At 41.4% G+C, this 25,333-nt stretch overlaps 1 protein-coding gene across 2 annotated transcripts in view; it reads right to left on the bottom strand.

Moving 5' to 3' along the window:
- The window catches only part of Ccnt1 (cyclin T1), a 31,915-nt gene extending 7,229 nt beyond the window's left edge, over positions 1-24,686 (bottom strand). The window contains exons 1-6 of one of the 2 annotated variants that reach the window (XM_004668557.3): positions 24,404-24,684; positions 21,340-21,421; positions 8,972-9,100; positions 6,958-7,018; positions 3,312-3,374; positions 175-220 (exon numbers count right to left, since the gene is read on the bottom strand). In XM_004668557.3, the coding sequence (XP_004668614.1) occupies positions 175-220; positions 3,312-3,374; positions 6,958-7,018; positions 8,972-9,100; positions 21,340-21,421; positions 24,404-24,564 (542 nt within the window). In that variant the 5' untranslated portion in view covers positions 24,565-24,684. Of the gene's footprint in view, positions 1-174; positions 221-3,311; positions 3,375-6,957; positions 7,019-8,971; positions 9,101-21,339; positions 21,422-24,403 lie in introns of both variants that reach the window. The other variant, XR_006637713.1, reaches the window with a different exon arrangement.
- Between the last annotated feature and the right edge of the window lie 647 nt (positions 24,687-25,333).

Genomic DNA, 25,333 nt, shown 5'->3' on the forward strand with positions numbered 1-25,333 from the left:
GAAAAATGAAATGCTCTCCAGAGAAATCTTTAGAACACCGTATCAACAGTTACTTCCTTGCCTGGGTCTTTGCATCTCAGTTTGCTAAAGGCTCCTACAGATCCTTCAAAAATGATAATTCCAACCCAAGTAAATGCCAATCCCAAAGTTAGAAAAAAAAATTAAAATATAAACCTGTTGGTGGCCATGAAGTAAGACGTCTGTGCTAAATCCTTGCTTGCTAATAAAAATAAAGAAAAAGAAAACATAATTAGGTCCATTCATTCCTTTTTATTGACAGTTTCCATAATTATAGACAATAAATAAACCATGATTATTCTATCCCCTCCTTTACCTACCCCTCCCAAATCCACCCTCCATCATATCCCCTCCACTTTTTTTTTTCCCTCACTCTAGCCCAGGCTGACCTGGAATTCACTCTGGAGTCTCAGGCTGGCCTCAAACTCATAGCAATCCTCCTACCTGTGCCTCCCAAGTGCCGGGATTAAAGGGTGTGCCACCATGCCCAGCTCCCTTCCTCCCTCTTAATTTGTCTCTTTTCCATTCATTCTTAGCAAGTATTTAGTAAGCATTCATTATTTGGAAGTTACTTCAAACAGTGATAAATGAGGCAGAAATAATGTCTACTAATCTGAAGTTTACAGTCTGTCCAAGTAAACAGATTAATATGTAGGATTTATTTTTTTTTGAGTGAGGGGGGAGTACTGGCTATTAAACCTAAGACCCCACTTACAGCTACACATATGCTTTACTAAGCTATGCAATAATCGCTGCTGACTTCTGATATTAGTATTAACAATAATGCTGTCTCCACACCTACTGACTCAAGCTTTACTGTGAGTTTAAGGACAACCTAAGACACCATCATCAGTGCCAGGTCAGCCTGGGCTAGTGTGAGACCACTAACTCAAAAAACCAAAAGACCCCACAAAAAAAAAAAAAAAAAATACTAGGTTCACTAAACTAAGGGATGATGAGACCTGGAAATAAAATCAGAATCCAGAAGACCTTGACATATTTGGGGAAAGTAACTTCTGTGGATAAAAAATAAATTTTGATCTTGAGAGATGGCTCAGCAGATGCACAAAGCAGCACATGTATCTGGAGTTCATTTACAGTGCCAGGAGGCCCTGGTGCATCCATTCTCTAATAAAAAATATTTAAAAAATTAATTTCAAGTCAGGTATGGTGGCACACGTTTTTAATGTCAGCACTTGAAAGGCAGAGGTAGGAGGATCGTCATGAGTTTGAGACTACATGGTGAATTCAAGGTCAGCCTGAGCTAGAGTGACACCCTACCTCAAAAACAAAACAAAAATAATAATAATAAGCAAATAAATTTCAATTGAGTATCCTATGGTTTAATCCCCAAAACATAAAAAAACATTGTTTTATATAACAAAATAAAATTATTCCTCCTAAAGCCACTGAACAAGTTACAAAGCCCACTTTTATCTATCAAACTTAAGTTTTTTCAATGTTAACACATAGTCATTTTTAGCCTTACTCTAATGTAGTATAAATATTTTATGCTTTTGGGAAACTCTGGGAATGTTCACATAAAATATCCATTATTAAAAAGAAAAGAGCCGAGCCGGGCATGGTGGCGCATACTTCTTTCACATTGAGAGGCAGAGGTAGGAGGATTGCCGTGAGTTTGAGGCCACTCAGAGACTACATAATAAATTCCAGGTCAGCCTAGGCTACAATGCATTCCTACCTCAATTCTCCTCCCTGCCCCCCCAAAAAAGAAAGAAAGAAGGAAATAAAGAAAGAAAATATGGCTAATTATCAGTTTAGTCTAGGTAAAAGCATTTGCTGCAAAGCAAAAGACCCTCATTTCAATTCCCCAGTGCCCATGTAAGCCAGACACACAAGGTGGTGCTTGCATCTCGAGTTCGTCTGCAGTGGCTGGAAGCCTTGGCGTGCCCATTGTCTGCCTGTCTCCTCTCTATCTCACTCATTCTATCTCTGCTTGCAAATAAATAAAATTTTTAAAAACGAAAATTTAAAAAAATTTAAGTACACTTTAGTCTAGAAAACTCTAAAAGCCAGAATTATAGACATATGCCACTACATCCAGCTCCACAGATATTCTTTAAAAAAATATTTTTTAAAAAAATATTTTTATTTAATTTTTTAAATTTATTATTTACTTGCAAGCAGAGAGCAAGAGAAAAAGGGAAGACAAAAAGAAAATGGGCAGACCAAGGCCTCTTGCCTCTGCAAATGCACTCAATGCATACACCACTTTGTTCATCTGACTTTACATGGTTTCTGGGGAACTGAACCTAAGTGGTCAGGCTTTGCAAGCAAGTGCCTTTAACACTGAACCATCTCTCTGGCACTCCACATATATTCTTGACACATTTCAATGAAATAAAGAGACTGGGGCTGGAGACATAGCCTAGTGGTAGAACACTTTCCTAACATATATGAGGCTTTGAGTTTTACCGCAAAAGACAAGCTAATTAATTAACAAGTAAGTAGTTTGGGGTTTTTTTTTAAACATTTAAAAAAATATTTTATTATTTGTTTATTTGACAGAAAGAGGAAAGGAGAATGGGCGTGCCAGGGCTCCAGCCACTGCAAACAAACTCCAGATGTGTGCGCCCCCTTGTGCATCAGGCTTACATGGGGCCTGGGGAATCAAACCTGGATCCTTTGGCTTTGCAGACAAATGCCTTGGCTGCTAATCCATCCCTCCAATCCAAGAACTAGTTGGGTTTTTTTTGTTTTTGTTTTTTCGAGGTAGGGTCTCACTCTAGCCCAGGCTGACATGGAATTCACTATGGGTGAATTCAGGGTGGCCTTGAAATGGCAATCCTCCTACCTCTGCCTCCTGAGTGATGGGATTAAAGGCATGCACCACCACACCCAGCTCAAGAACTAGTTTTTAATTCAACTACAGCTATTATCATCAAGTTAAAATGAAAAGCTTATCAAGGGATTGTCAATTATATGATCATAAGGATTATCTTTAATCAATCCTAGAGCTAAAATAAAATCAATCATTTTTAAGACTCTATTATAATTGTCGTTGGATACTTATGATTGTGTGACTTTTCCAAATACACCCCTCCACTTTGACAAATATCCTCAACCTAAAAAGAAGCTAATTCTTATTAGCTGAAGATAATCTGCAAACATTAAGTTTTCCAATATGAAAATTGTAAGTCAGAACCAAGCACTCTGATTTAAGCCAGGTAGACCTTTCAATATAACTGCTACGCAAAATAGCCATGTTTTGCATTGGGCCACAGCAACTCACAGCCTCTAAGTAGTAAAACAATTTAGTAAGCATTCCTTACCTCGAACAAGTTGGGTGCATTTTACAACGTGTGTATGTGGATGATCAATTGTTAATTCAAACCCTTCAAGAAAAAAGTAAATGGTTAAAACTGAAGATAGTAAGGGCTCTACCCCCTGAGAAGGCAGGAACTTTCCTTCTCTTAATCTAATAGTCTCTCTAAACCTTTAAAAAAAAGAAAGAAAGAAAACTGAAAATAGTCAACAAATTTTATACTTGTTTATCAGACTCATCATTTAAAGGTCTTTCATTTTTCTCCCAAAAGTGGTATGGCATGAAATGTGCATCACATTATCTCAAGAGTTACAGGTACAAGTAAAAGCTCAACATCAAAAGCCAAAAACCAGGATGGAGAGATGACTCAGCAGTTAAGGGGCTTGCCTGCAAACCTAAGGACCCAAGTTCACTTCCCCAACACCCATGTAGTCAGATGTACATGGTGGCGCATGCATCGGGAGTTCATTTGCAATGGCTGGAGGCCCTGGCATGTCCATTCATATTCTCTGTAATAAATAAATAAATTTTTAAAAAACCCCTATACCCACCAAAAGTCTTTGTTGGAGCAAAAAGATGTAGTAGAAGGAGTCACACAAATGACTACCTTCTAAAGATAACTTTTTCATCACTCTGTAGCCCAGGCTGGCCTTAAATTCTTAGTACTCAACCAAAAAAAAAAAGCTGGGCATGGTGGTACATGTCTTTAATCCCAGCACTCAGGAGGCAGAGGTAGGAGGATCACCATGAGTTTGAGGCCACCCAGAGACTACAAAGAGAATTCCAGGTCAGCCTGAGCTAAAGTGAAACCCTACTTCGAAAAAACACAACAACAACAAAAAAAAAACCTCTTTGTAATCCTTCTGTCTCTGCCCCTGAATGCTGGGAGAATTTTAAAGACTTCCCCTCACTCAACTTGTTCCTTTTGATTAGTTCAGTTACAAATAGGTACCAGTTGTTTTATCTAAAATTCTATAAAAATCTTAGTAAATTTTCTTTCTTTGTTACCTACATAAAAAAACTTTAGGAGGGGCTGGAGAGATGGCTTAGCGGTTAAGCTCTTGCCTGTGAAGCCTAATGACCCCGGTTCAAGGCTTGGTTCCCCAGGTCCCACGTTAGCCAGATGCACAAGGGGGCACACGCGTCTGGAGTTCGTTTGCAGTGGCTGGAAGCCCTGGCGCCCCCATTCTCTCTCTCTCCCTCTTTCTTTCTCTCTGTGTCTGTCGCTCTCAAATAAAAAATAAAAATAAAAAAAAATTAAAAAAAAAAACTTTAGGAGGCTGTGATTTTGAGGCCAACCTGGATTACATCCAAAGTAAGTTTAAGGCCAGCCTGAGTAACAAAGCAACATACCATATCATTATGTTTCTTCCAGGCATGCCAGGTAGGCTCTCAGACCACATGGGTATATCTATTTTCCTTCTCTTGATTTTGTACTACACTAAATACATATAGTGCACCCCTTTAATCCCAAGACTCAGAAGGCAGAGGAAGGAGGAATGCCGTGAGTTCAAGGCCATCCTGAGACTACATAGTGAATTCCATGTCAGCCTGGGCTAGATCAAGACCCTACCTCAAAAAACAGAAACAAAAAAAAAATGTATATATATATATTTTTTTTTTCTTTAAAAAAAAAAAAAACAAACTTCCATTTTGGCCTAGAGAAATACCTTAGTGGTTAAGGCACTTGCCTGTGAAGCAATCTCCAGATCCCATATAAACCAGACACACCAAGGTAAAGCAAGCATGCAAGATGGCACATGTGCACAAGGCAATGTACACGTCTTTGGTTCGACTGCAGTAGCTGGAGGCTCTGGTGTGCCAATTCTCTCTCTCTCATTAAAAAAAAAGAATCTGAGCTGGGTGTGGCAGCAAATGCTTTTAATCCCAGCACTTGAGAGGCAGAAGTAGGAGGATCACTGTGAGTTCCAGGCCACCCTGAGACTACACAGTTAATTCCAGGGCAGCCTGGGCTACATCAAGATCCTACTTCGAACCCCTCCCCAAAACAACTTCCACTTTATTATCATTACACTTATGCATGCAAACACTATAGCTTGAGTTCTTCACTCTGGTTCTGCTATGTATACTACACAATGGTTATTCACTTTAAAAAAAAAATGTTTAAGCACACCTCTTCCGGTGGCACATACCTTTAACCCTAGCACTCAGGAAACGACAGGAGGATCATTAGTTTAAGACCAACCTGAATTAGCAGTAATAAACTATTGCCTAAATACAATGATTCATAGACCAGAACAAACAAGAAAATGGCTATTTTTTGCCATTATTTATCAGGTTAAAAACTAAGGGCTGTAAGCAAAAATTAGTAATAATAATTGAGGGCTGGAGAGATGCCTTAGCAGTTAAGGCACTTGCCTGCAAAACCTAAGAAATCAGGTTCAATTCCCCAGTACCCATGTAAGCCAGATGCACAAGGTGGTGCATGCATTTGGAGTTCATTTGCAGTGGCTAGAGGTCCTGACATACCCATTCTATCTGCCCCTTTCTCTCTCTCTCTCAAAAAAAAAAAAAAAAAAAAAAGAATTAACAAATATGAGGCTGGAGAGATGGCTGAGCACTTGCTCATAGTGTCTAGAGACACAAGTTTGACTCCCTAGTGCCCATGTAAAGCCAGAGTCACAAAGTGGCGCATCCACCTGGAGTTTGTTTGCAGGGGCTAGAGGGCCTAGTGAACCCACTTTTTTTTGCTGGGTGTGGTGGCGCACACCTTTAAGCAGAGGCTAAGATAGGAGGATCCCTGTGAGTTCCAGGCCAGCTTGAGGTTATGTAGTGAATTCTAGGTCAGCCTGGACCTTAGCAAAACCCTAATTCAAAAAATAAATAAAAAAAAATTAACAAACATTTAAAACTGTAAATCATAGGGTAGATGTAGTAGCACATGCCTTTAATCCCAGCACTCGGGAGGATTGCTGAGAGTTTAAGGCCATCCAGAGACTACATAGTTAATTCCAGGTCAGCCTGGACCATAAGACCCTACCTCGCAAAACCAAAAAACAAAAACAAAAAAAAAAAACAACCAAACAAACAAAAAAGTAAATCATGAATCTTGAATTGGGGAAAGAAAACAAAAAACTTACTAACTATTGGTTTAAAGATCAGATGTTCAAGCCGGGTGTGGTGGCACACAACTTTAATCTCAGCACTTGAAAAAGGCAGAGGTAGAAGGATTGCCGTGAGTTCAAGGCCACCCTGAGACTACATGGTGAATTCCAGGTCAGCCTGACCTAGAATGAAACCCTACCTTGAAAAACCAATAAATAAATAAATAAATAAATGATCAGATGTTCCAACTGTCTCTCTGTTACACAGGTAAACTATGAGCTCCATAACCACTATTATCCAAAAGAAGATGGACACTTTACAAAAACTTTCCAAAAAGATTTTATTCCTGTTTCCTATTTTGCAAATTTTAACATCAAATTATTATGATAAATATGTAATATTTTGCTGGGCGTGGTGGTGCACGCTTTTAATCCCAGCACTTGGGAAGCAAAGGTTCGAGGCCACCCTAAGACTACATAGTGAATTCCAAGTCAGTCTGGGCTAGAGCAAGACCCTACCTTGAAAAAATAAAACAAAACAAAAAATGCTTCTAAGTATTTAAATATTTTTGAGTAAAATGAACTTACCTAAAGTCTGCAAAATTATGCTCTCTAAGATCACCAAATCTTGAACTTGTTGTAGGTAAGCCTAGGAGAGCAAAAACAAATTATTCCTTAAAATGGGGAGAAATATGAAGTGTAAACAACTATTGATGTCGCCCAGGAAACAAAACAATAAAATGTAAAACTGGAGCTAGGAGGTAAAGGAGGAATTGGAATTCAATCTGTGTTCCTATCCCATTCTGTCCATATTTTCCTTTATATAAAGAAAAAAAAAAAAAAAAAAAGGCTGCCAGGCGTGATGGCTCATGCCTTTAATCCCAGCACTTGGGAGGAAGTAGTAGGAGGATCACCATGAGTTCAAGACTTCCCTGAGACTACATAGTGAGTTTCAGGTCAGCCTGGGCTAGTGAGAGACCCGAACTTGAAAAAAAAAAGAAAGAAAGAACAAGAAACCCAGTAGGGCAAGAGTAATAAATCTCAAGACCCATCCTCTGTGACACAAGGCTCCACCTCCCAAAGGTCCACAACTTTCCCAAGTTACCAGCTGGGGATCAAATATTCAAAACACAGAACCTATGAGGGACATTTTACTCAAGCTACCAAAGCTATCCTGCTTCAACAAAGCAAAATTCACAATGATTGAGATGGGGAGGTAATATGCTGGAGAATGGAATTTCAAAGGGGAAAGTGCAGGGTGGGGGGAGAGGGTTTTACCACGGGATATTTCTTACAATCATGGAAAATGTTAATAAAAATTGTGAAAAGAAAAAACAAACAAAATTTAGAAAGATATCTGGTTGCTTCAACAGGTAACAAGGCAAACAAAATGGTTATAGATGGGAAGAGACTTTTGTTTTAAACTTTTCATTGACAATAAACCATGATAATTCCTGCCCAGGGAAGAGACTTAATAGGTAAGACACCTGACGATGAGTGTCCTGGGTAACCTGATTCACAGAAACCAACTGCAGAAAACCAAAGGACACTGATAGTATTAAAGAACATTTCCAGTTTTCAGGAAAAATAAAATCACTGCATACTGGGAAGTAACGGAGGTGTTCAGCACTGCGACACCTCTATCACACCCTCCAAGGATTGGAGTCCATTGTGGAAGAGATAGTGGGAAGAATGTAAGAGCCAAAAAGTAGCACTGGTTACAATGCAATCTTCCAGACACAAAATAGCCTGGATATCCATGAACTCACAGTGCCTGACACTACCTACACAAGACCTTCATGAAAAATAGGGGGAAAAGATGAGGACACCAATTTAGAAATATGGAAAGAAAGGATTCAATGGAAGGTGGATCTGAGAAGGAAAGAATTGGGGTGGGGATGGGAATTATCACAGCTTATAAATTATTGTCAATAAAAAGTTTTAAAAAAAATAAAATTATACTTAAAAATGCCTTTAATCCCAGCACTTGGTAGGTTGAAGTAGGAGGAGTGCTGTAAATTCAAGGCCACCCTGAAACTACAGAATGAATTCTAGGTCAGCCTAGGCTACAGGGAGATCCTACATGGAAAAACTAAGACAGAACAAAACAAATTATTTTGAGCCAAGCATGGTGGCACACACCTTTAATCCGAGAGCTCAGAAGCACAGACAGGAAGATCACTGTGAGCTCAAGGGTAGCCTAGGACTACAGAGTGATTGTCAGATAAACCTGGGATAGAGTGAAACCCTACCTCAAAACAAAAAGCAAAACAAGACAAAAACACTTGTTTGCAAAGCCTGTTGGCCCAGGTTCAATTTCCCAGTGTCCATGTAAACTCAGATGCAAAGTCGTGCAAGCATCTGTGATCCTAATGTGCCTATGACATTGGGAGGCAGAGCCAGAAGACTTCAAAGCTCACAGGCCAGCTGGCCTGATGTGTATTCATTTGCAGAAGCAAGAAACCCTGCCTCAAAGAAAATGGAAGCACATAATACCTTGAAGTATGCCTGACCTCCAGAAGTACGCCATGGCACACATCCCCACACAAAAGTAAACGAATAAATAGACAAATAAATTTTCAATGTATAATTAATTACTTACCTCACTCCTAATGTCAGGAAGTGAGTCTTGTGGATGGAGACAAGTATGTGCTACCTTGATGACGTGTTCTAATTTTTTGGGCTGTTCCTCTACCTTAGCTGCCAGAAACAAAGCTGCTGGTGCCACAGTCTGCATAGAAGAAAAGAAATCATATTCATTTTCAGATGAGAGTAGAGAAGCTAATGCTCAACCAAGTTATTTGCTTGCCACACTTCACCTCTTATTGATGCTTCCCCTCTACTTTTATTTTCCCCTTTCCTATCTATTAATCTATATCAACTTGCAAACACCAATCCTTCAACAAATTTAGTTATGTATGCATGCAGCTTTTCTATTTAAAATGAGAATCTTTAAGCTTCTTTTGTGTTTGGTGAAGGTTGCCCAGGCTCGTTTGGAGCTTACTATGTAGCTCAGACTAGCAACTGTTGAACCTCTCCTGCTTCAACCTCTCAGATGGTAGAGATTACAAGCATATGTCCCATGCTGGGGGGGGGGGTGTGTGTGTGTGTGTGTTTAACAAATACACAGTAGCTAGGAAATGGAACCAGCCTAGATGTCCCTCAACTAATGAACGGATAATGAAGATGTGGTACATTTATATAATGGAGTTCTATTCAGTGGTAAAGAAAATTTAAATTTTGAAATTTTCAGGGAAATGAATGGATCTGGAAAGGATTATACTAAGTGAGGTAATCCAGGCCCAGAAAGGCAAACGTCACATGTTCTCTCTTATATGTGGATGCTAGCCACAAATGTTTAGACTTGTATGTGAGTTGGAGTAAAAATCACTATCAGAGGCCAGTAAACTAGAAAAGAGCTATAAGGGAGGGAGGGAAAGGGAGAATTTAAGGGGATGGATTGTATATATGTAAGTAGATGAACAAATTACTGGGGTGCAGTGGCCTAAGTGAGGTCAAGGGAAGAGATTGAATAAAAGGGTGGAGGTAGGGTTAATCAAAATTCAAGATGTTGTAAATAAGCCATATGGAAACCTTTTTTTTTTTTTTTTTGGATAATGGCATGTCCAAAAGCCATCAACTGTTACTAGTGGTTTTTTGCCACTGCATGCGAAGTCTAGGCACAGGTACCACTTTGTGCATCTAGTATGTGGCTACTGGGGAATCAAACCCAAGCCAACTCAGGCTTTGCAAGCAAGTACCTTTAACCATAAGTTATTTTCCCAGCCCTCTGGTTGGAGTTGAGGACTGCTCTATGGGGGAAAATTTGTGCCTGGTTCTAAAAATCTAATCAAAAGCTTATAAGCTGGGGAGCTCATAAACCCTAGGAGAGAAATTACCACTGTTGTGTAGCTAAATGGATATATTATACCCACCAAACTGCCCTCTAGATATTTGTTATACCCATATACTAATGTTACTCTCGCTTTTGGTTGCAGAGGCTTTTCTTTTCAGATGGAAGTGAACACTGACAAGACTCAAAAATCAATGTGCTGGACAGCATGGTAGCATACACCTTTAATCCCAGCACTTGGGAGGCAGAAGTAGGAGGATCACCATGAGTTCAAGGCAAGACTGAGACTACATAATGAATTCCATGTCAGCCTGGGCTAGAGCGAGACCCTACCTTGAAAAACCAAAATATTAAAATAAAAATCAATGTGCTGAGAAGTGAAAGTGGAGTGAGTGTTCAGTACTAAGTAAAACATCTCTATCACACCCTCGAAGGCTCAAGGACCATTGTGGAAAAGGTTGTAGGAAGAATGTAAGAGCCTTATATATGACCTACCAAAATTAAAACACGATGAGAGAAGCCATTTAAACATACGTATGGGCTAGAGAGCAGACTCAGTGGTTAAGGCGCTTCCCTGCATCTGGGTTCAATTCCCCAGTACCCACGTCTAGACAATGAAAAAGTAGTGCATGCATCTGGAGTTCATTTGCACCAACTAGAAGCCCTGGCACACCCATATTCATATTCTCTCTCTCTCTCAAATAAGTATTTTAAAACACTTTTTAAAAGACTATCACTGGGGGGAGGGTGGTCGGAGGGATGGCTTAGTGGTTAAGGCATTTGCCTGCAAAGCCAAAGGACCCCAGTGCAGTGCCCCAGGACCCACATAAGCCAGATGCAAAAGGAGGCACATGCATCTGGAGTTTGTGTGCAGTAGCTGGAGGCCCTGGCATGCCCATTCCCTCTCTCATTCTGTCTCTCTCTCTCCCTCTTTCTCTGTCAAATAAATAAATAAAATTTTAAAAAAGTAGTGGGGCGTGGTGGCACAAGCCTTTAATCCCAGCACTTGGGAGGCAGAGGTAGGAGGATCACCATGAGTTCAAGGCTACCCTGAGACTCCATAGTGAATTCCAGGTCAGTCTGAGCCAGAGTGAGACCCTACCTCAAAAAACCAAAACAAATAAAAAATAAAAATTAAATTAAATTAAAAAAGACCGGGCATGGTGGCACAAGCCTTTAATCCCAGCACTGGGGCTTCTATGTGAGAAGGAAAAAACTCAGTAGCAGAGGCAAGTAAGTTAAAAAGGAGATATAAAGGGAAGAGGAAGGAAGGGAGGAGGGTACTTAATAGGTTGGTTTTATATATATGTAAGTAGAAGAATAGATTAATGGGGAGTGAAAAGGCCCAAAGTGAGGTCAGCAACAGAGATTGAGTAAAGGAAAGGTGGAGGGAGGGCTAATCAAAATCTAAGAGAATGCAAATAAATCATATGGAATCCTCTGGATTCGGACAATGGAACACTCGGGAGCCATAGAGCGTTGTTAGAAAATTTTCAGCACCAGGGATGGGATACCTCCAGGGAGTTGTTGGCCAGGGAGGTCCCTGATACCCACAAAACATTATGTGCAATTGCCAAGGCCCTTGGTTTCCCACCAGGAATTAATGGTAAGACCCTATTGCTGAAGACTCCACATACGTGGGCTGCAAGGCCACTGAGAAATCCTGCTGGAACTGAGCTGATAACCTCTTCCATGTAGACCAGCTGACAGAAAGCTGGAAGAAACCATTCTACATGTAGTTCAATGGAAGAAAGAGATACCACCAGTGAGGATACTCAACAGTGGACACTGCAAACCTTATAATTGGCGAGCCAGGCCAAATGAGCCAATGGGTGCAATAGTGGCACATATGTCATGGTGGAAACCAACTGCCCTCCAATTGGACTGGAGGCCCACTCCCATGGGGGGGGGGAGCACATCCCTGATACCGAAAATTTAAAACAGGGGTAGTCATGAGCCCTAGGGGTGTAACATCTGCTGATGTCTAGATAAATGTATATACTATGCTTATCAAACTGCCCAGTAAGCACTTCTCTTAATATTTATACCCTTATATTAACACTACTTTCACTTTGGGTAGAGAATCCTCTCTTTTCAGGTGGCAGTGACCTTGGGATGACTCAGAAGGTATCATAGTGCTGGAAAGAAGTGAATGGAGTACTGAGTAACATCTCGATCACACCTTCCAAGGCTCAGGGTCTAATGCAGAAGATCTTGGTGGCAGAAAGAACGTAAGAGCCAAAGGAAGGGTAGGACTCCTTACAACATGCTCCCTCTAGACATAAAATGGCCTGGATGGCCATGACCTCTTAGTGCCTGACACTACCTACACAAGACCATCATAAGAGGAGGAAAAGATTATGACATCAAAATAAAAGAGAGACTGATTGAGATGGGAAGGGGATATGATGGAGAATGGAGTTTCAAAGGGGAAAAGTGGGGGGAGGGAGGGTATTACCATGGGATTTTTTTTTTAATCATGGAAAATGTTAACAACAATTGAGGAAAAAAATAAGCCAAACAAAAAATGCGCTATGGAGCTAAATAGAGCATTCTCAAAGGAAGAAATACAAATGGCACATAAGCATCTAAAAAATGTTCTACGTCACTAGTCATCAGGGAAATGCAGATTAAAACTACATTGAGATTCCATCTCACTCCTGTCAGATTGGCCATCACGAAAACAAATGATCATAAATGTTGGCGGGGACGTAGAAAAAGAGGAACCCTTCTACACTGCTGGTGGGAATGCAATCTGGTCTAGCCATTGTGGAAATCAGTGTGGGGGTTCCTAAAATAGCTAGAGATTGATCTACCATATGACCCAGCTATAGTACTCCTAGGCATATATCCAAAGGACTCATCTCATTTCCTTAGAAGTGCATGCTCAACCATGTTTATTGCTGCTCAATTTATAATAGCTGGGAAATGGAACCAGCCTAGATGTCCCTCAACAGATGAGTGGATAATGAAGATGTGGTACATTTATACCACTCCCATTCAAAATTGCATCAAAATATATAAATATAAATATATAATGTGGTACATTTATATCACTCCCATTCAAAATTGCATCAAAAAAAATAAAATACCTTGGAATAAACCTTACCAGGGAAGTAAAGAATCTATACAATGAGAACTTTAAAACACTCAAGCGAGAAATTGCAGAAGACACTAGAAAGTGGAGAAACATCCCTTGTTCCTGGATTGGAAGAATCAATATTGTGAAAATGGCAATCTTATCTAAAGCAATCTACACATTTAATGCAATCCCTATCAAAATTCCAAAGGCTTTCTTCATGGAAATAGAAAAAACAATCCAAAAATTCATTTGGAATCACAAAAAACCTCGAATATCTAAAATAATACTGAGCAACAAAAAAGAGGCTGGTGGTATCACCATACCTGATTTTAACCTATACTACAGAGCCATAGTAACAAAAACAGCATGGTACTGGCACAAAAACAGACATGTAGATCAGTGGAACAGAATAGAGGACCCAGATGTAAGCCCAAGTAGCTATAGCCACCTGATATTCGATAAAAATGCCAAAAATTCTCATTGGAGAAGAGACAGCCTCTTCAGCAAATGGTGTTTTGAAAACTGGATAAATATCTGCAGAAGGATGAAAATAGATTCTTCTCTCTCGCCATGCACAAGAATTAAGTCCAAATGGATTAAAGACCTTAACATCAGACCTGAAACTCTGAAACTGCTAGAGGAAAAAGTAGGGGAAACCCTTCAACATATTGGTCTTGGCAAAGACTTTCTGAATACAACCCCAATTGCTCAGGCAATAAAACCACAGATTAACCACTGGGACCTAATGAAACTACAAAGATTTTGCACCGCAAAGGACACAGTGAAAAAAGCAAAGAGGCAACCTACAGAATGGGAAAAAATCTTCGCCAGCTATATATCTGATAGAGGATTAATATCTAGGATATACAAAGAACTCAAAAAGTTAACTAATAAGGAATCAAACAAGCCAATCAAAAAATGGGCTATGGAGCTAAATAGAGAGTTCTCAAAGGAAGAAATACGAATGGCATATAAGCATCTAAAAAAATGTTCTACGTCACTAGTCATCAGGGAAATGCAGATTAAAACTACATTGAGATTCCATCTCACTCCTGTCAGATTGGCCACCATCATGAAAACAAATGATCATAAATGTTGGCGGGGATGTGGAAAAAAAGGAACCCTTCTTCACTGCTGGTGGGAATGCAATCTGGTCCAGCCATTGTGGAAAACAGTGTGGAGGTTCCTAAAACAGCTAGAGATTGATTTACCATATGACCCAGCTATAGCGCTCCTAGGCATATATCCAAAGGACTCATCTCATTTCCTTAGAAGTACATGCTCAACCATGTTTATTGCTGCTCAATTTATAATAGCTGGGAAATGGAACCAGCCTAGATGTCCCTCAACAGATTAGTGGATAATGAAGATGTGGTACATTTATACAATGGAGTTCTACTCAGCGGTAAGGAAAAATGAAGTTATGAAATTTGCAGAAAAATGGATGGACCTGGAAAGTATTATACTAAGTCAGGTAACCCAGGCCCAGAAAACCAAGCGCCACATGTTCTCTCTCATATGTGGATCCTAGCTACAGATGACTGGGCTTCTGCGTGAGAATGAAAATACTTAGTAGCAGAGGCCAGTAAGTTGAAAAGGAGACATAAAGGGTGGAGAAAGGAAGGGAGGAGGATACTTAATAGGTTGATATTGTATATATGTAATTACAATGATTGAGATGGGGAGGTAATATGATGGAGAATGGAATTTCAAACGGGAAAGTGTGGGGGTGGGGAGGGAGGGAATTACCATGGGATATATTTTATAATCATGAAAAATGTTAATAAAAATTTAAAAAAAAAAAAAGTAGTGAAACAGGACTTTTGGGGGTTCAAATACAAACCCCAAGCCTGAGCTTATGTCTGCTTTACATAATAAACTGAATAAAAGTGGAAAAAAAAAATCCTCCAATTTGGGCCAGGCCTGATGGCACACACCTTTAATTCCAACACTCAGGAGGCAGAAGTAGGAGGATTGCTGTGAGTCTGAGGTCACCCTGAGACTACATAGTGAATTCCAGGTCAGTCTGGGCTAGAGTTAGATTCTACCTTGGGGGGGGGGGGTTGCGGGGGGGGGGGAACACTTAGAAAAAGTCCAGGTCCACATGGATTCACTTGGTAATTCTACCAGACAGTCACAGAAGAACTAACACTAATGCTTCTCAAACTTTTCCATAAGAAAAGGACTACTATCAAGCTCATTTTACGAAGCAAGCACTGCTAATACCAAAGCTAGAGGAAGTTCATTCTCTCACTACTCACAAATGAACACAGAACAACAACAAAAAAAATTACAGACAAATCTCTCCCTTCTACACAGATGCAAAAATTCCCAACAAAATACTGGCAAACAGAATACAGGAATACATCAAAAAGATCATTCACCCCATCAGATAGGATTTATCTCACAGACACAGGGATGGTTCAACATATGCAAATCAATTAATGTAATATATCATATAAATGGACTGAAGGACAAAAATCATATGATCATCGCAACAGATGTATTTGAGAAATATCCAACATCCAGGGCTGGAGAGATGGTTTAGCAGTTAAGGCTTGCCTGAGAAGCCTTAGGACCTAGGTTCAGTTCCCCAGAATCCAAATAAGCCATATGCAAATGGTAACACATGCATCTGGAGTTTGTTTGCAGTGGCTAGAGGCTCTGGCATACCCAATCTCTCCCTTACTCTCTCTCTGCCTCTCTCTCAAGTAATAAATATTTTTAGAAAATCAAATAGCCCTGCCGGGCATGGTGGCACATGCCTCTAATTCTAGCACTTGGGAGACAGAGGTAGGAGAATTTCCGTGAGTTCGAGGCTACCCTGAGACTACATAGTGAATTCCAGGTCAGCCTGGGCCAGAGTGAGACCCTATCTCAGGGGAAAGAAAAAAAAAAATCAAATATCCCTTCATGATAAAATACTGAAAGAAAATGGAAATAGAAGGAATATATTTCAACATAATAGAAGTTATTTATGACAAACCTATAGCCAACATTATACTAAATGAGGAAAACCCAAACCATTTTCACAAAAATCAGAAACAAGACAAGGGTATCCATTGTCCCCATTTATATTTAATACAGTACTGGAAATCTTAGCTATAAAAATAAGATGAGACACAAATAAAAGAAATACAAAAGAAAAAAGGAATACAAATTGGAAAGAAGTCAAATTTTCATTATTTACAGCTGATATGCTTCTATAGATAAGGGACCCTAGAGACTACCAGCAAACTGTTAAACCTGATAAACATCTACAGCAGGATAAAAAATTAACACACAGGGCTGAAGAAATGGCTTAGTGGTTAAGGCACTTGCCTGTGATGCCTAAGGACCCACATTTGACTCTCCAGATCCCACGTAAGCCAGACCCACAAAGGTTAGGCAAGCTTACGGTCATACATGCCCACTAGGTGGTGCAAGTGTCTGGAGTTCAATTTAAGTGGCTAATGCCCTGGTACATCAATTCTTTCCTTCTCGCTCAACTCTCTCTCTAAAATAAAAAACAACTGCTCAAAAAAAAAAAAAAAAAAGCTGGGTGCAGTGGTGCATGTCTTTAATCACAGCGCTCAGGAGGCAGAGGTAGGAGGATTGCTGTGAGTTTGAGGCCACCCCGAGACTACATAGTGAATTCCAAGTCAGCCTGGGCCAAAGTGAGACCTGGCCTTGAAAAACAAAACAAACAAACAGAAAAAAAAAAAAAAAACAAACAAACAGAAATCAGTAACCTTCCTATACACCAACAACAAACATGGTAAGGATTAAATCAGGGAAACACTCCCAATCACAATTGCGTCAAAAAAATAAAGTACCTTGGAATAACCACAGAATTGAATGATCTCTACAACAAAAACTGAAACACTAAACAGAGAAATTGCAGAAGACACTAGAATATAGAAAAACATCTCATGTTCATGGACTAGAAGAATCAATATTGTGAAAATGTCAATCTTACCAAAAGCAATCTACAGATTTAATGCAATCCCCATCAAAATTCCAATGGCATTCTTCACTGAGATAGAAAAAGCAATCCTAAAATTTAATTAGAAGCAAATAAAAAAAAAAAAACTTTTTTAACAGTCAAAGTAATTCTGAGCAACAGAAATAAGACTAGCAGCTTCACCATATCTGATTTTAAGATATTATTACAGGGCCACAGTAACAAATACAGCATAACACTGGCACTATAACCTGGACTACAGTGAGACCCCACCTTAAAAAAAACAGGGAGGGTAGATGGGGAAATTGTAGAAAACCTTCAAAATGATTGATAGCTATAGACTTCCTCTTTCATTTCAGTCTTCATCCACTACCTTCTGTTTTAGTGTTCGGCCTCAGTAAATGCTAACTGGAAGTATGAGAGCTAAGGACAGAAAAAAGTCAATTTGGCTAAATAATTGCCAAAAATTTTTAAAAATACCTAATCCACAGATCCAATCAGTTTCCTGAGAACTCCTAATCCTATTTTTGCCAATTTCTTGCTTGCAATTTTTTTTAAATTATTTGAGAGAAAGAGAAAGAATGGGTACACCAGGACCTCCAGCCACTGTAAACTAACTCCAGATGTGTGTACCTCCTTGCACATCTGGCTTATATAGGTCCTAGGGAATCAAACCTGGGTCCTTTGGCTTTGTAGGCAAGTACCTCAACTGCTAAGCCACTTCTCCAGTCCAGCTAATTTCTTTTTTGTCACACTTCATATCTGGCCATATTTGAGTAATAGGGAACTGAACCTGAGCTGGCAAGCTTTATAAGCATCTTTAACCATTGAGACATCTCTCCAGCCTGGCATAGCCTTTTAAAAATAGAGAGGCTGGGTGTGGTGATGCACGCCTTTATTCCCAGTCCTGGGGAAACAGAAGTAGAAGGATCACTGTGAGGCTGAGGCCAGCCTGAGGCTACGTAGTGAATCCCAGGTCAGCCTGGGCTAAAGCAAGATCCTACCTTAATAAAAAAAAAAAAAAGTGGAGGGCTGGAGGGATGGCTTAGCAGTTAAGGCATTTGCCTGCAAAGCCAAAGGACCCTGGTTCGATTCCCCAGGACCCACGTTAACCAGATGCAGAAGGGAGTGCACACATCTGGAGTTAGTTTGCAGTGGCTGGAAGCCCTGGCGCACCCATTCTTCCCAACCCCCTTCTTTGTCAAATAAATAAATAAATATATTTTTTTAATTTTTAAAAAGGGAGGGCTGGGCATGGTGGCTCATACCTTTAGTCTCAGCACTTGGGAGGCAGAGGTAGGAGTATTGCCATGAGTTAAAGGTCACCCTGAAACTACATAATGAATTCCAGGTCAGCATGGGCTATAGCAAGAGCCTACCTTGAAAAACAAAAAAAAATTAGAGTATCAATACAGGGCTAGGTTAAAGGCACTAGCTTGCAAAGCCTCCTGGCCCAGAATCAATTCCCTAGCATTCACATAATGCCAGATGCAAAACATGGTATAAGCATCTGGGGCTTGTTTGCAACAGCTAGAGACCCTGATATGCCCATACAAACACATAAACATACCAACAAACACACACTCACAAATAAACATACTATACATGTAAAAAAACATTTTTAAAAAATTATTTATTCATTTATTTATTTGAGAGCGACAGACACAGAGAGAAAGACAGATAGAGGGAGAGAGAGTGGGCGTGCCAGGGCTTCCAGCCTCTGCAAACGAACTCCAGATGCGTGCGCCCCTTTGTGCATCTGGCTAACATGGGACCTGGGGAATTGAGCCTCGAACCGGGGTCCTTAGGCTTCACAGGCAAGCGCTTAACCGCTAAGCCATCTCTCCAGCCCAAAAAACATTTCTTTAAAGAGGGAGGAGCTGGGCATGGTGGTGCATGCCTTTAATCCCAGCACTCAGGAGGCAGAGGGAGGAGGAGCACAGTGAGTTTGAGGCCACCCTGAGACTACAGAGTGAATCCCAGGTCAGCCTGAGCTAGAGTAAGAACCTACCTTGAAAAAACAAAAAGAGAGAGTGAGAGAGCACAGGCTGAAGAGATGGCTTAGCAGTTAAGGCATTTGCCTACAAAACCAAAAAACACAGGTTCAATTCTCCAGTACCCACATAAAGCCAGATGCATAAAGTGCTGCAAGCATATGGAGTTCATCTGCAGTGGTTAGAGGGCTTGGGCAATTCTCTCTCACAAATCAATAATTTAAAAAATAAAATACTAAAAGAGAGAGAGAGAAAAACAAAACTGGCTCAAACAAGAACCAGTGGAACAGCAATAGAGTGGGATACCTGACATTCAGCTTTGGCCAATAAAGCAAATGTCTCCGCTACAGGTCAGCATATTAGGGCACCGCAAGAGCACAAAACTGTGTATACACCATCCACACACACAGAATACATACATACAAGCAAGAAATAAAATTAAAACAATAGGGCCGGGCGTGGTGGCACACGCCTTTAATCCAGCACTCACTCGGGAGGCCAAGGTAGGAGGTTCACCATGAGTTCAAGGCCACCCTGAGACTACATAGTGAATTCCAGGTCAGCCTGGGCTAGAGGGAGACCCTACCTCAAAAAAAAAAAAAAAAAAAAAAAAAATTAAAACAATAAAATATCTTACAAATCCATGTGACATGTTCAAGTTCATTCCTATTACCTTGGGATTTTATTAAACAAACTTAATTTTACCTGAACCTGAGTAATGTATTACTATGCATTCATTTCTAAGTCATTTACAATAATGTTAAATGAAACCATTTCAAGTAGCAAAATTGAAAATATCACTACCATTTTTACAATTCTATCCATGAAAAAAATCCTTTTCTTAAAAAAAATATTATTTTTATTTATTTATTTGACCAAAAAGGGGGGGGGGGGAGAGAATATGAGAATGGTTGCGCCAGGGCTTCCAGCCAATGCAAATGAACTCCAGACACATGTGCCCCCTTGTGCATCTGGCTAACGTGGGTCCTGGGGAACAGAACTTGGGTCCTTTGGCTTTGCAGGCAAACTCCTTAACCATTAAGCCATCCCTCCAGCCCAAAAAATTCTTTTTTTTTTTTTTTAACAGAATGTCTTTTTCTTTGTTTTCTCAATACTTATTTACTTACTTGAAAGAGGGAAAGAGGCAGACAGAATATGAAAGAATGGGCGTGCCAGGGCCTCCAGGCCCTGCAAACAAACTCCAGATGCATGTGCTACCTTGTGCATCTGGCTCACGTGGGTCCTGAGGAACACAGCCTGGGTCCTTTGGTTTTACAGACAAGTGCCTTTGCTAAGCCATCCTCCAGCCCATCTTTTTCTTGAGATTTTTTTAAATATATTTTATTTTATCTATTTATTTGAGAGAGAATGGATATGCCAGGGCCTCCTGTCACTGCAAATGAACTCCAGACACATGTGTCCTTGTGCATCTGGCTTATGTGGGTCCTGGAGAATCAAACCAGGATCCTTTGGCTTTGCAGGCAAACATCGAACTGCTAAGCCATCTCTCTAGCCCTCTTAAGATTTTTATTTATTTGCAGAGACAGAAAAGACAAAGATGGCATGCCAGGGCCTCCAGCTACTGCAACAACTCTAGATGCATCTGGCTTTATGTGTGTCAACCAAACCTGAGTCCTTAGGCTTCTCAGGCCAAGTGCCTTAACCACTGAACCATCTCTCCAGCCCAAAAAATCCTTTCACTTTCCCCATTGTTATTACATAATGTACCTTCCCTCCAACCAATGACTGGAATTTGATAAAAGGCTTTTCTATTCATTTGGTCATATAATTACCAATTTGAAGTTATTCTCAAAGCACAATCTTTCCCTTTAAATGACAGTACTCCAACTCAAAAATGTTAACTGCATTTCTTTACTAGACAATCTACCTACTTATAAATATACTAAGCCTACCAGAAGATTGGACACTTCACAGGAAAACTGTCAGGCTGGATTCAGAACAGCAATTTAACACATAATGAAAATAACCAGCCCAAAAACTCTAAAATTCAAATCCTAGTTCAATATCAATGACTACCTACAAAATAGGAAGTTGGAGTCAAGCCCAAAGAGACTGTACCATAAAAAATTATACTTACATTTCGATGAAACTGTGTAAAAGACTGAATCATGTAGAATCGATGCATGTATACTATAGCAGTGTTGATAGTCAATTGTGAACTGAAATGCTCAAATTAAGGACCAAAAACAGGTAGGAAGACAGTATAATTCCCACAATATAATTTCTATTGACTTTCAAAGACTACATGGCCAAGCACAGTAGATGGTCCCAAGTGAAAGTAATTAACTCTTCAAGTCTATTTGTTTCCTATCACCAAATTATTAACTGCCAAATGACAGTAAAAATACCGACTGCATCAACAATCAAAAAAAGTCTCAGGCTAGGCATGGTGGTGCACACCTTCAATCCCAGCAGTAGGAGTCAGAGGTAGGAGTATCACTGTGAGTTCAAGGCTACTCTGAGACTACTTAGTGAATTTCAGGTCATCCTGGGCCACAGCAAAAAAACAACAGAAAGTCTCAGGATAGACTTAGCAAGATGAAACATAAACAACACTACCTAAGATCTGAAACCTGTCATGTCACTTGCTCTCTTCAAAGATGGTCTATTAGGGCTGGAGGGAATACTATTTGTGGTTAAGGCATTTGCCTGCAAAGCCAAAGGACCCACCAGATGCACAAGGGGATGCAAATGTCTGGAGTTTGTCTGTAGTGGCTGGAGGCCCTGGCGCACCCGTTCTCTCTCTCTTTCTCTCCCTCTTTCTCTGTCACATAAATAAATATTTAAAAAAAAAAATTTTTTAAATATAGCCCATTAGGGCTGGAGAGATGGCTTAGTGGTTAAGCGCTTGCCTGTGAAGCCTAAGGACCCCGGTTCGAGGCTCGGTTCCCCAGGTCCCACGTTAGCCAGATGCACAAGGGGGCGCATGTGTCTGGAGTTCGTCTGCAGTGGCTGGAAGCCCTGGCTCGCCCATTCTCTCTCTCTCCCTCTATCTGTCTTTCTCTCTGTGTCTTTCACTCTCAAATAAATAAAAAATGAACAAAAAAATATTTAAAATAAATAAATATATATATACATATATATATATATATATCCCATTAACTCAGGATATATTTTTAGTCAGATTCACAGGGCCTTTACTAACGTGGCCCCTGGGTATATCTCCCCTACCTCACTCACCTTCCAAATTCTAGTAACTAACTTTTCAGTACCACTTCTCTCAGGAAATCTGACATGAACCCTGACAGTCACAAAAACTTTCAGGGCAACACTTTCAAATGGTTTGATATTCGTTCACTCAAAATAAAAATTCCCCTCTCGGGCTGGAGAGATGGCTTAGCGGTTAAGCGCTTTGCCTGTGAAGCCTAAGGACCACGGTTCCAGGCTCGATTCCCCAGGACCCACGTCAGCCAGATGCACAAGGGGATGCACGCATCTGGAGTTCGTTTGCAGTGGCTGGAAGCCCTGGCATGCCCATGCTCATTCCCTCTCTCTCTCTCTCTCTCCCTCCCTCCCTCCCTCCCTCCCTCCCTCCTTCTCTCTCTCTCTCTCTGTCGCTCTCAAATAAATAAATAAAAAATTTAAAAAAATTCCCCTCTCCCCAACTCAGGGCCTTTCATTTGCACCACATCTATCTCTAAGCATAATTCCAACTCAAGGAAAAAGTGTCGATGCCTAATTTCTACCAAACTCAGACAACAGTGTGCCATAAAAAGATGACCCAGTCCAGAGATGGCAACAAACTTACAACCCGACATAAAGATACAAAACTGTGTCTAAAGGACACACTGAAACAGAACTTGGACAAAAAGAAAAAAAGATAATTTTGCATAGACTGCTTGAGAAACAAATTGGATATCAATAAAAAGTGGCAATAAGAAGGACACCATGGGCTGAGGAGATGGACCAGCTGGTTAAAGAGGTTTGCTTGCAAAGCCTGCTGGCCTGGTTTGCTTCCCAATACCAGGTAAAGCCAGATGCACAAAGTACCATGCATCTGGAGTTCCTCTGCAGCAGCAAGCTCTGTAGCCCCCATCCCCCCACCACGTTTGCAAGTGTTTTTCTTTAAAGCACGACACCTTTTTGGAAGCAATACACACCCATAAGATGCAAATATTAGACAGCAGCACATAAATGAATGCTGCATAAATGGAAGCTGCACAAACAGATAAAAGTTGTATGTTAAGTGGAAAGAGCTTTAAAACTATGTTCCTTTTTTGCCACAAAGTGACTATATTGTGTGACAAAAACCTGGGGAGGTGTCGGGCATGGTGGTGCACGCCTTTGATTTCAGCACTAGGGAAGCAGAGGCAGGAGAATCGCTGTGAGTTCCAAGTCAGCCTGGGCTAGAGTGAGACCCTACCTCGAAAAAACAAGCCAACAATCACTTGTCTTTCAAATACAAGGAAAACGAACCATCACTAGCACCCAGAGTAACAGACTTAGTGTTTTGCAAACTCTTTAAATATTATGTCCATACGTCTACATCTATACATACCTAAAGTGCCATCTTTCCTTCCTCCTGAGTTCGATGAACAACAGTTATTAGAATATCTGGGTGCCAAAAGCTGTATTTGGGCATCGAATTAAATGCGAGAAGTATTCATTTTACAGACAAGACGACCAAGAATTTGACAAGTCTATTTAAACAGCCAGCGAATAGGAGGAAAGGGTTTTGAACCAAAGATGGGGCACTAATTCTAGATTATCTTTAATGAACATTCCCAAAACTGAATTCCCCAAAACTCTTTTTACACAGTGGGATGGGGGGGTGGCCAAGAGTGAAACCCTCTAACTAGATCTCGCGGACACGACAGAAAAAGAGACCCTCAAAAGTCAGCAGAGCAGGTCAGAGTATAGCGGAGGGGGGCCAGGAAGGACTAGCTAAACAGAAAGCTAGGGAAGGGACGAACGCCCGGCGAGGCTGGCGGCACCGGGGAGCGAGCGGGAACTTGACTCCGCCTCACTTCCCTCCCGCGAACCGCGGCGGCCGGCGCCATTGTGGGCTCTGCTGCCCGCTAGACACCCGGGCCGGTACCACCTCACCCCGCTCGGGTCCCCGCGCCGTACAGGCTGGGGCCTGGACGCCCAAGCACGGAAGGGGCCCGCCGCCAGGCCGAGGGCCTAGGCCGCAAGGATACACATTGAGACGCTGCCCCATTTCCTGGAGGAGATTGGCCGCCTGCTGGCGATTGGAAAGTTCTTTATCTGGGTCCATGCCAAAACGACGGGACGGGCTGTTTTCCAGCTGTTCTCGAGTAAAATACCACCGCTTGTTGTTGCTCTTCCTCTCTCCCTCCATAGTGCTTAACCCAAAAGGCAGCGGCGGAGGGTGCAAGCGCTTCCCGGCGTCACCGAAGCGGCGACACACATCCGCTGTGCCGGGACCACTGCGACGTGACGAACTTCCGCCCCGAGCCGACCGGGGAAGCGAAAGTCGGAGAGTCTGCTTCCGGAACGGACGTCAGCACCCGGGACGCAGGCGCGCGTCGCGCGACGCCCGGCAGGGAAGGCGGAACTAGAAGTTTTCCAGAGAGAGTCTCGTCCGCTAGCGCGAGAACTGGGCGGAGCAGGGCGCCTACCTCGCGGTGGCGGAGGCGCCGGTTGGGTGCCTGTGGAGAGTTTGGCGGACACGTGGGCGTGGCTGCGAGAAAACTGAGAAAAGTCAGCACCGGGAGTGGTCCTTTGGAATGCAAAGCCGGGCGCGGTGGCGCACGCCTGTAATCCTAGCACTTGGCAGGCAGAGGTGGGAGGATCGGCGTGAGTTAGGTGAATTCCAGGTCAGCCTGAGCTAGAGCTCGACGTGGAAAAATCAAAAGAGAAGTAGAATGGGCGCGCCGTAGCCTCCCAGGAGCTCCAGACGAATGGGCCACTGCGTACAATCTGGCTTTAGGCGGCTACTGAGGAATTGAGCCCAGGTCGTCAGGCTTTGCCAGCAAGTGCCTTTAACTGCTGAGCCATCTCTGCAACTCAAACAGGAGTTTTCCCATCAGGCCTAAATTCAACTCGTAGCTGACCATCACACCTACAAGATACCAGACCAGCCGGGCGTGGATGCGCACGCCTTTAAT

Source organism: Jaculus jaculus, chromosome 6 (genome assembly GCF_020740685.1).
Source record: "Jaculus jaculus isolate mJacJac1 chromosome 6, mJacJac1.mat.Y.cur, whole genome shotgun sequence".
Classification (NCBI taxonomy): domain Eukaryota; kingdom Metazoa; phylum Chordata; class Mammalia; order Rodentia; family Dipodidae; genus Jaculus; species Jaculus jaculus.